General features: G+C 41.8%; 1 protein-coding gene across 1 annotated transcript in view; it reads right to left on the bottom strand.

Moving 5' to 3' along the window:
- RBFOX1 (RNA binding fox-1 homolog 1) overlaps window positions 1-11,921 on the bottom strand; it is a 550,474-nt gene extending 538,553 nt beyond the window's left edge. Inside the window, exon 1 of the mRNA XM_049639355.1 lies at window positions 11,884-11,921. Coding sequence (XP_049495312.1) covers window positions 11,884-11,910 — 27 coding nt within the window. The 5' untranslated portion in view covers window positions 11,911-11,921. The remainder of the gene's footprint in view (window positions 1-11,883) is intronic.
- Window positions 11,922-12,145: the final 224 nt, after the last annotated feature.

The following is a 12,145-nucleotide window of genomic DNA, read 5'->3' as shown; positions in this document are numbered from 1 at the left end:
ACACAGCCCAGCTGGCACCCTGATTTTAGCCCAATGAGACCCATGTTGGAATTCCAACCTAAAGAAGTACAGAATAATACATCTGTGTTGTGTAAACTACTACTTTTCTGGTAATTTATGTAGGACAGCAAGAGAAAACTCATATGAATAGATTTCAACATGAGTACCAGCTTTGATCTACTCATTTTGGCTACTTAGAAATGCTGTTTAAATTAAGTTTATAAGGTCACCTTCTGAGTTTGGTGGAAAGGAGCCCTTGATCAGTTGATACGGTCAGCGTCACAAGACACAGAAGCCTGAGAGTCAGCATACGGACTCCACCTTCGCCATGCCTGGTATAGATTCTCTGTGTGTTTCTTAAGCAACAGAAATTTATTTTCTCACAATTCTGGAGGCTGCAAGTCTGAGATGAAAGTGTTGGCAGGGCAGGTTTCTTCTGAGGCATCTTGTCTTGACTTGAAGATGGCCATCTTCCTGTGTCTTCACGTGGTCTTTCCTCTGTGCAGGTCTGTGTCCTGATCTCCTCTTCTTATAAAAACATCAGTCATATTGGATTATGGCCCTCCCATAAGACTTCATTTTACCTTAATTATGTCTTTAAAGGCCCTATTTCCAAATACTATTACATTAAGAGGTTCTGGGAGTTAGGACTTCAATGTATATATTTTCGGAGACACAATTCAACCCATAAAAACATGACAATTCGGTATCTCTAGGGTGAGGCTAGGACACCAAAATGTTTTACCAGCTAGGTGTGAGGAAATGGTATTTTTTATAAAGACTCAAAGGGGCATTTGGAGGGTCCCCCGAGAGGCATTAACTAAGTGATACTTGATGATCTCATTTTGACCCTCCTATATCTGCAGGGATCTGGGTGACTCCTTGTGACTGAAAGGAGAACATCTTATTTGTGCAGAGAAGGAAAGGGTTCCGATTACCCTGAAACAAAAACCTCTTTCCCCCCGCTTCCCAGGCTCATGATGACTTAAGGAAATGAGCAGATGTTTGTAAAACATGTAGCCCTGTGTGTGGCATAAACCTATAGTTTTCTTGCCTTGCTCTGCCAATACTAAAATGGTGGTGCCAATCCACAGAGGCATCAGGGAAGCATTGTGGGAAATGATACCAGAGTTGGCTTTTAGCAAACCGTTAACCAAATGCCTGGCTCTGCAGTTCTCCCAAGTTTAATGTATTTCCCTGATGTATCAGTAAGGATTCTTTGATCACAGGCAAAAGGAATGGGTTCTGACTAACATCAGCAGAAAAAGAGATTACTAAGGATATGAGATGACCCAAGAGAGGGATGGGTAACCAGGCTTAAATGATAAAAAAAAAAAAAAAAGTGAATCAGGGTGAATCAGTGGGATACCCCTAGGGACCACTTCCTCACCCAGTTTTACCAAGACATCACCATTGAAATGAATCAACTCTAGCTTTCTATTTCATTTGTTTCCCTATTGTGGATCCATCCACTTAGCATCTGCTACGGTTTAAAGGTTTGTGGCCCCGCCCCCAAATCCATATAGTGAAATCCTAAAGCTTACTGCAATGCTGTCAGGAGGTGGGGACTTTGGGGGTGATTAGGTCATGAGGGTGGAGCCCCCTCATCCATTCCACCATGTGAGGACACAACCAAGAAGCTGTGACCCAGAAGAGGGTCCTTGCCCAGCCCTCATAGACAAAGATAGCATCAACGTCTCAGGACACAGAATCCAATTGGCCTACCTTGGCCATATCCATAGCCCTTGGCTTGATTTGTTGTCCCTCCAAGACTGAGCAGATGAGCAAAGAAAATTAACCCCCAAAGGACAATGGAGCACTGGCCCCCTCAGGGGAGGAAGGTTTGCGGGCTGTGACAACAAGCAAGCATGTGCCCACTACACCCACTATTTACCTACACACTGGCAGAGCCTAAGTATTGGTTCTCCCAGGCCATGTAGAAAGTAGGGGTAGGACTTGCTGTCTTAATAAAACTGGCCTCCTTCTGCCCCCAAGTAGAAGAAACTACAGAGGACTTTTTTATCTGTTTCTTGGCCCATTCCCCCTCCCTACCAAGTTGATTTTATTTTTCCTGGAATGATATTTAGATCTCAGAAGAGCAGAACAACAAGGCAAGTCTTTGCTGAGGCATAAGTCATAGGAATGAGAGGCGGCTATGACAAATTGAAATGTCAGCATTATTAGCAATTTTGCTTAAAGCTGTTTGATACTGATTTAATGATGACACAGGAAATGGGGCAGATTTGCCCTGGAAATGGGGCAGATTTGCCCTGATAATGAGGGATAATGGGCTAAAATTACAGTAAGGAAAAGGGAGAATGAATATTAGACCAAGTGTCCTAAATGTGATAACTCTGGAGGCTTCCCGAAAGAACGTGCTGAAATGCCTGGGGAGACTCAAAGGAGGGAAGATATTTAACGTGCATGTGGGTTATAGGAATCCGCATCAAAGACATGGGGAGGTGGCCACCTGCTCATTTCCTTGTTTAACTGTGTCTCACAACGAAGTTGTGGAAATCAAAACTGGTAACTAGTTGGCTGACTTCCTGATTCATTCCCTTTTATGTGCATCAAATTTTGGCCTTGGAAATACTGGGGAGCACAGGAGATCTGTAAGGAAGTGTGTAGACTACAAGGTCTTGTGAAGACGATATTCTTTTTTTCAATTTTTTTAATGTTTATTTATTTTTGAGAGAGAGCAAGAGCGAGTGGGGGAGGGGCAAGGAGAGAGGGAGACACAGAATCTGAAGCAGACTCCAGGCTCTGGTGTCAGCACAGAGCCCGACGTAGGGCTTGAACCCACAAGCTCTGAGATCATGACCCAAGCCAAAGTTGGATGCTTAACCGAATGAGCCACCCAGGCGCCCTGACAATGCTGTTTTTAAAAACCGTTATATATTTACGAATTTCTTCATTTAGTAGGGAAGCTGCCACTGGTGATTTTTCTGGTGATCTGAGTTTCTGCACTTTCTACAAGTAGGGAGCTGCTTACTTTGGGATAAAATCCCTTTGGTTGGGCAAAATCACTAAGTGAGACCATTACCTCCATAAGATGAAAGCAAGCAATGATAAGTTATTTTTCACATATGTGCACACACACGAACATACGTGTGGAACATGCAAAGACCTGGGATGGGGACAGTGATGGTGAGGATCTAAGGCCTGTACCCTGTATCCTCTCTCCAGGTCCCCATGCACACTGGATCTTGATTACCTCCGGAGCATTCAGCAAAGGTTTGCTAATTGCTGAAGTCTGACATTAGCTGAGTATTTGGAATGTTAATATGGAGAGCCATGTTCATACTTCCAGAGAACTGGTTCTGAAGACAAAACAATCCAGACAAGCAAGTTACTAGACATTTCTTCAGAAAAGAGAGTATTCTGAAGGAGCAGATGAACTCTGTGCAGAGTATAAGTGCCAGTATGTACATGTGGAAAAGGTCGCCCCTTGTTGGAGAATTCCAGAAATTACTTGTTGAGGGATCCTGGGAAAAAGGATAAATTTGTTCTTCCATTCCAGACTGAGGGGATTCTGAGACATCAGGGTTGGCACATAAAAATCAGCCTAATTTTTACTTAACGTTTCAAGCGCTGTGTCAGCTACCCATGTTTTAGACTTCATCTCATTTGGGATGGAAGCAGGTAGTTCGGTGGAAGCCTGTTAAAGCAAGAAGTCACTTTTAAAGTGAAACAGAGCCTTCTTGGTGCGACTGGGTGGCTTAGTCGGTTAAGCGTCCTTCTTTGGCCAGGTCATGATCTCAAGGTTTTTGAGTTCGAGGCCCGTGTCGGGCTCTGTGCTGACAGGTCACCGCCTGGAGCTGCTTCAGATTCTGTGTCTCCCTCTCTCTCTGCCCCTCCCCTGCTCACGCTCTGTCTCTCTCTCTCTCTCTCTCTCAAAAATTGAATAAACATTAAAAAAATTTAAAGTGATACAGAACTTTCTTAAAGATTTTGTTTAATTAAAACTATATTAATGTGCATTAATCTGTTGATCTTTGATATGGGTCCAGGATGTCATCTTACAGTGGTTTCTCTGTTGACTGAAATTCCTCATCATCCTTCCCATAGAAGACCTCATCCCACACTTCCAACTCTAGGAAGGGTCAGCCGAATATGGACAAGGGGCCAAATCTGGCCCACCCCTTGTTCTTATAAATAAAGTTTTATTGGAACACAGCCTTAATCATTCATTTCGTTTGTGGCTGCCTTAGTGCTGTAATGGCAAGTGTTAAATGGTTGCAATGGAGACCATATGGCCCATGAAGCCTAAAGTAGTCATTATCTGGCCCTTTATTGGGAAATTCTGATCTGTACTATCAGTTCTGGTTTTGTTTAAAGTGTGGTAAACATTTTAAGACACATTAGAAAGGCTCTGACTGCAGAATCTGTCCAGATTTCTGAGGGTTCTTTTTTCCACTAACATTTTACAGTCCTCTCACAGCTAATCAGAATAATTGTTGAGGCTTGCTCTCATACAGTGTTTCCAAAGCATTAACTTAGTTTTCACAGAAACAGCTCTTTTTCTTACTGCACTCATTTTTCATCAGTTTACACAATATTCCACTAAATAATGTAATTACAATAACAAGTGCAGCTGGCAGAAGCAGGTCTGGGAATAAACACAACTGACTCTTGGCAAGCAGACACCTCAATGAGCAGAGAGAAAGGTAAGACTGTACAAAACAGCTACTTTGCAGGAGGCCATGGGCAGGCAACAGGATGTTTTATAAAGGGACTGGACTGAAAGTGTTAATTTGGTAAGTTTGATAAATGGATGTCAATCAGGTAAGCTTCTTCCATTGATGTTCTTTTATATAACATCTCTCATTTCAGGTGTTTGTCAATTTCACAGGTACAATTTTGTCACGGTTATTTGACAAATTCCTGTTTTCTCTGCTAGCCTGTAAGGTATGTGCAGACTTTGGTATACCGTTCTATCTCCGCTACCTAGCACTGTGATTGGCATATAGTTCCCGCTCAAAAAATACTTCTCGAATAAACGACTGAATGGGAGCAGGCTCTCCTACAGTGAGCCACCGTAAAACTATAGTCCAAATATCATGAAAGCTGCAATGTTTCGTCAAGTATTGGGGGGCTTCCATTCCCTTTCCTCTTGCCCTGACAGCCCCTGAGGAAGGGTCGGGCTTTACCAGGGGGAGGGGGCAGGGAGAGGAAGGGGAGATGTGTCTCTGATTGTGATAGCTCACTTCCAAGGCGGCCTGAAGTTTCACTATTGGATGTCTGGATGAAGGCAATGGGTTTAAGCCAAGATGATCATTAGCAATTTGCATTCTGTAATCCACATCACTCTTATATCTAGCAGAAATGAGAAACTTGCTTCTAACTGGAGAATTAAATATTGATAATGCCGATCTGCTCGACACCATCTTTCACAAAGCTGGCGCCGTAATTTCAGCGTTTTCTGAAACTTCGGTCATTTGCATTCCAACGTCACAATTTTTGTCATAACTGCAGGCACTCTGTAACATTATGTAGTTAATATTTGTCTTTCAAGCCACTCGTTTTTAACCTAAATCAATGTATTTGCCAAGGAAACTTTGTGTTGCCTCTGTAATTGGAAAACCAGTATCAGTGGTCATAATAAGAGTTAATGGGAAGAAAATAATCCCATTCATATCTAACAGTTATTAAGACCCTCTTCTATACTAGACAGTGTTCTAACAAACTCATATGCATTCATTATTTTAATATTTGTGTGGGCACACATATGCAGAGACATCCAACTTAAGAAATATGTGCAATTATGTCCATTTTACTAAGGAGGCATTGGAAGTCCAGAGGATTTCAGTAACCTGCACAAGTAAATTGCAGTCTAGATTTTCATCTCAGTAGGGCCTAGCTCTAGGCCCCTAGTTCTTAACTACTGTATTTTGCAAACAATGTTTTCAAAGTCTAGATAGATGCTTCAGCTGCTGCAGGCTCCCAGCCTGAGGTACACTCCCTTTTTGTTAAAAACAGGGCTCAGGATGACTGAGATACTTGTTAAAGATACTGTAGTTTAAACTGAGAGTTTCTCATTGACATAAAAAGGACTGAGAGAGAATTGAAAAGGGAATTACTTGGAAAGTGATTTGACTAGCTGTTTACCACCTGAAAACGGTGAGTCCCACACAGGGCGGGTGTCTTACACTTTGCAAAAAGCTGAGCTAGACATGGGGGGGGGGGGGGGGGGGGTGGTAGCAAATCTACTTCCTGGGATCCTCTGCCTGGCTCTCATCTCCCAGTTTGGAGGGTATGGTACACATCCTTGGGGATATTTACTCAACTGGCTACGACTCTCTCCCTGATGATCAAGTCCTCCTCAGCAGTTGGCCCTGAGTAACTGAGATTTATTTATCCTGCTTCCCTGGACACCGCTGGTTGGACCAGAGTGAACTGAGCAGGAGTGAGCCAATCAGAGGCTTTCTCCAGGAATTTGTAATCGGGAGCCATTAACAGTACCCATACCTGCAGGATCTGATACGGCATAAACCTTAGGGGCTGAATGGTGCCACATGCTTAAAAAAGGTAAAGAGATCCTTTACCAAAAGAAAATTCCAGAGTGAACCCACAAGGAGCACTGAAGATGAGGGAAGAGGAAGAACTGCCTGAGTTCTCATAGCTCTCTGATTCTAAGCTCCTTGGGAGGCCTGCTTGTATGCCTTTTCTGCTTAGGCTAGCCTGAATCAGTCTTACTGTTTCTTAGCTGAGTGAGAGGCAGTTTTCTTCTAAATATACTACCATGCCATAACTATGAAATCTGTCCTTCAAGTTGTTGTTTAATGTTGGGAGTTGAGTGGGAATAGATACCCCCAAATATCTGTATTCGCTGGTCTGGTATTCCTAGCAGGAAGAGGCATGAGGGAATCATTGGCAATAATACTATATTAACAACCTAATATTGCTGATTATGAGGCGTACATTTTTTGAAGTGCTTTTCATAAGTAATTTCATCCAATCAATAATCCAGTGAGAAAGTATCCCTATCTTATACCCAGGGAAACTGAAGCTTTGAGGAAGTAGGGCACACTTAGAACTGAGATATGAACATAAGTCTATAACTAGAGCTCCTAACCACCCCCAACCACTCCTCATACTGACTCCCGTAGTATCCGTTTGCCATATTGCTGATAAAGATTTTGGTCCATGAACAGATACTGATTCCCCCTAGGAGCCAACCCCTTGCCTGCTTAGTAGTGTTCTGACCAAATATGTTTACAGTCCCCTGAACCAACATCTGATACACTCAGCACAAAAGGTCCCTTTGTAACCAAATATTTTATATGAATGCTAATAAATGTGGTCATTTGATCCCCTACCCTATGACCACACCATTTTTCTACCTGGTAGATCACTGAGGGAGACAAAGGACAATGAGGTCATATAATTTCTCTCATAGTTGTTTATTTGTCCATTTGTCATTCCAGATGCCAGAAAGGTAAATGTTGATGGTTGGGTTATGGTAACTGCACAATTATCGCTACCCGACTTGTCATCAACCACCAGTGATGCTGAGACAAGCTGGTAAATACAGCCCATAGTGTCAGGAGCACTTAATGTACAGATCTCATCATGGTGACCTCTTGGGAAGACTCCCCAACAGAACCCATTGACAATATTGTCAATGTAAGCTCAGAGGAAGGCTCATTCAAAACTCAGGATGGAGTAATAAACAGGTTTACTATTCCGTGGTTTGTTCATTGGGAACAGGAGTAGTCCAACAGCCTTCCGAGAAGGGCAGATCACTGGTCAGGAATAACTGGATGATGTCCTTCTCTCGGGAAGGACAGGTGCTAGAAAGCTCATGGACAGTATCTCTGGGGCTGACCTGGGTGCCTGGGTGCTGTCAGTTGCCTGACACTGAGGGGAAATGAATAAAGACTGCATCCAGGCCCTGTTCCAAAGAACATAAGGCAAAATACAAAGAGAGAGCCAAGCTGGGTAGAAAAGGTAGAATGGGGAGATGTGATCTGTGAGAAGCTGGCAGAGAAAGCATCTGTGAAATTCCACAAGCCAGAGTTCAGGCACTTGCTGTTGCTTTAGATGTAACTCCCAGGGCCACGTGTGGGATGAACGGAGCACTGAAAGGAACCTACAGGAAACCAAGACCATGAGGGACAGAGAAGGCCCACATGGATTCCTTTTGTGGTGGATTCTATTGGGTGATTCCATCAAAGATACCTACAACTCCTGTTGACCATCAGGTGACAAGGGGCCTGTCCCATGGGATGACTCCTGGCTGCTCTGGCCAATCACTGAGATCCCAGAACAGTGGGAGTGATTGGCATAGAGTTCGCTAACGTGGTAAAAGAGAACGTCTACAGAAAAGGCTTCCCTCCAATCAAAGTCAAGAGCTATGAGGAAAACCCTCCTCTTCTCCTTCCTCTCTGATGAGAATGCCATGTAAGGAAGAGATGCTTGACCTCATCTTAGAAGAAGGCAAGAAAGGCCAAGACAAGCACAGGGATTCCCAACCACTGTGGTAACACCGAAAGTCCACTGAGTCAGCCCCGACACCAGGAGGTGATGAAATGTTTTTATCTTTAAATAATGCATAGCCTTTCTGTATTGGCAGACTCTAACATCCTAACTGGGAAAATATTAAAAAATTTTAAAAATTTATATAATTTTCAAGAGCATTTCCCAGAGTGTATTCTTGAGCCAAAAATTGTTGTGTGGTGAGATGATTTTACAAAACGTTGCATATTATATCCACCTCTGTGTACTTCATTTTTGCAAAAAGGCTCTGAGAAGTCCTTCGGTTATGAAAAAAAAAAGTTTGACTTTCTTCAACTTTTTAAAAAATCAGAGAATTAATTACATCAGAGAATTTTGGTTTGGATTTATAATATATCATAGAATATGCAGCTCAGAGTCTATTTTTTAAGAAAAATTAATTTAGAATCTGTAAGAAACAGAAAGGAGAGCAGAAAAGCAGGTCTGGGATATGCTGATCCCTACACAGTGTTCACATGCACAAAACAGAAGGAGCACCTGTATCTTTCTGCATTATCTGCTATTTCCAGGAGGCCAAGAAAGAGGGATGCATTTCACAACTACCCACTTGTATCCCTGAATTCTGAACATAACAGAATGAACTAACGAAGAATTATGAACTTGACAACATGCCCATGGTCCATTCAGTCATCTTGTATGGCAAACTTGCTTGCTATATTATTGCTGCAGCTTGCTTGCTATATTTAAAATATATTTTTTAAAGTGTGGCTGGCAGGCACTCTTCAGTGATGATGGTAACTAAACAGATACTTAATTTTCTCCTACTGGCCCTCTTTCTAACAACAACAACAACAACAACAAAACCGAGAGGAAAATGCATTTCACTGAGATGGTCAAGTAATATTAGCATTTGAAAACAGAACCACATTTCTTTTAGGGACCCTAAAAAAATGAATTTAAAAAAAGCAATCACTTTAATCAAGACAGTTCTCTTTTCAGGTAATAGAGGGGTTGAGTACACACATAAGACAAGAAGAAAAGGCGGTAGGGAAGAAGGAAGGGAAGAAAATGAGAGAACAGGAAAGGAGGAGACAGAGTAAATATCCATCGATGTCAAAGGCCAGACAGCCAAAGTAATGCTGGGAGTCTCCCAGGAAAGAGCTAGACTTAAAAGCATTCCCTTTGGCTCCCTCTCTCTCTCCCCTGCCCTGTTCATGCTCTATCTCTCCCTCTCTCTCTGCCCCTGCCCTGTTCATGCTCTATCTCTCCCTCTCTCTCAAAAATTAATAAACATAAAAAAAATTAAAAAAAAAAAAAAAAGAGGGGCTCCTGGGTGGCTCAGTCAGCTGAGCATCCAACTTCAGCTCAGGTCATGATCTCGCGGTTTGTGGGTTAGAACCCCGCATTAGGCTCTGTGCTGACAGCTCAGAGCCTGGAGCGTCCTTTAGATTCTGTGTCTCCCTCTCTCTCTGCCCCTGCCCTGCTCACGTTCTGTCTCTCCCTCTCTCTCAAAAATAAATAAACATAAAAAAAATTTTTTTTAAATAAAAGCATTCCCTTTGGGATCATTAAAATTTTGAACCACATAAGTGTGTATTCCATCGATTTAAATGTGTTTTCTATTGATTCAAAACATAAATTAGTTAAAAATATAAAAACAAAAACTACAATAGCAACAAAGAACAAAGCACCGATTCGCGATAGTAGAGATAATTTTATAATGGCTATTGGAGCCACACTGGGACTAAACCATATGACCCATTATATCAAACCACTGCTTGAATTTATTTAACAGAGTGTAGTGGGCTCCATTCTTGTTCCTAAACCACACCCCTGTTGACAATGTCCTCATCAAGGCAAAATAATAAATCCCTCAAACTGCACACAAGCACTTCATTACCCCCTGCAGCCCTTAATTTGCCAGGCGAGTCTCATTTGCAATAGAGGATTCAGTATTATCTTAATTCTGAGGAATTTATCAGGGATCCCAGAGACAAAAGCACACATTCCTCTTATCTAGCTCTGACCTAGTTCTGGCCATCGTCCTCATCCAAACAGGAAGAGAAATCTGAAGTTGCAATACATTATTTACCAGGATGAACCAGTAATTCAGACTGCAGGGAGAAGCCATAACAAAGCTCAGGAAAGCTTAAGACATCTTGAAGGGTATTTACGAAGGATGGTGGCTAATGTAGGTGCAGGTACTCAGGAGCGAAATGGGTATAGATGAGAGGTTAACGGACAGGGCTGTGCCGGTATACCACATAAAATAAATATGCATAAAAGAAGAAGACATCCACAACCCACTTTCTCGGTTCCATACGACCAGATTCTGTCTTACAGAGGATGCAACAGACCTGATGCCAACAGCAATTGCAAAATGAAAATAACTCTACAAATCAGTGTCATCCAAGACCAGCATTAAGTAAATGCTCTGAAAAGTTACAAGGCAGTGTATAAATGGCATTGGACCGGTTTAATGAATTATTCTGAGGCATTAGATCCCTTTGAGCACAATGGTCCCCCAACCCCCAAAACCTCACAGTTAGGATTTTGAAAGCAGCGGATTCCTCTAGTTTTTATAATAACACAGAAACACAATTATAAGGCGCACTGTCCAGTAAAAGTTGCCAACTTCCGTCAGTGACATTAAAACTAGGCCACTTATGACTTCAAAGTCATCCATCCAAAACATGAATACATTTTAAAAAAAAATACAAACGGGAGGAGTGGAGACAATCCTGATATTTCTTAAAATACCACATCCATGCCAAAAAGAATATCAACCATGATACCATGAGAACAGGACAATGCCACCAAGCTAAATGTATAAGCGAATCATTCTCCTCGTGTCGATGCGTAACACACTTGAGCACTGAGAGTTTCATTTTTAAGAAGGTAAATAGCATATGAGGTTTAAAATTCTGTCTCCTTCTTCAATATACACATATGCCACTAAAACTAAAAGGTCTACAGAGGACTTGAATTCTCCTGGAAAATGCCCTTGACATATTAGTGACTCACCCACCCCCAGTTAACAGCAAGAGAGCATTTTAGCCACTCAGCAAACAGCCTGGTATTCACATTAAGAAAGCAGCAAGACATCCTTTTGACCTTTGTTATTACTTAGACCTCGTGTTGTACATAAAAAGAGTACAATGATGTCAAACAAATTCCAGAAGAGAAGTATTTATTGCTGAATCTAAATCAAAAAATCCATATCTACTATAATGGCACTTCAAAAGAAGATATACTGTATTTACCAGCTCAATCAATACTAAATTAGCTGGGATAAATATTTTCAACTCTACCAGTCTTAAGATGAAGCCCGCTATTTAGAACCCTGTGTCTTGGGAGAGACAGGAAATTTTTGCTTATCATACAGAAACAAGAACCAGGAAGTATTTTACAGGCAGGTGCACCTACCCTTAGTTGCTCTCTTTCACAATTCATCTGTTGTCTTGAAGCCTACAAAGGAAAAAAAAAAAAAGAGGGGAAAAAATCAGCAGGTTCTGCACCAAAACAACATGAAAGAAAATGGAAAGTTGCTTCTAATCACTCGGTTCAAAGGAGACCCAGGATTAATTAATTATGTATTTAATTTTTTTTCTTTAGGTCTAAATAGCCTGAGTTTCACTTGGATTTTCAATCGTGTGATCCAGAAATACAGCTAGGATGAGCCAGAGTC

The sequence above is a fragment of the Panthera uncia genome, chromosome E3 (genome assembly GCF_023721935.1).
Source record: "Panthera uncia isolate 11264 chromosome E3, Puncia_PCG_1.0, whole genome shotgun sequence".
Lineage (NCBI taxonomy): Eukaryota > Metazoa > Chordata > Mammalia > Carnivora > Felidae > Panthera > Panthera uncia.
This window is presented reverse-complemented; position numbering and strand designations above follow the sequence as displayed.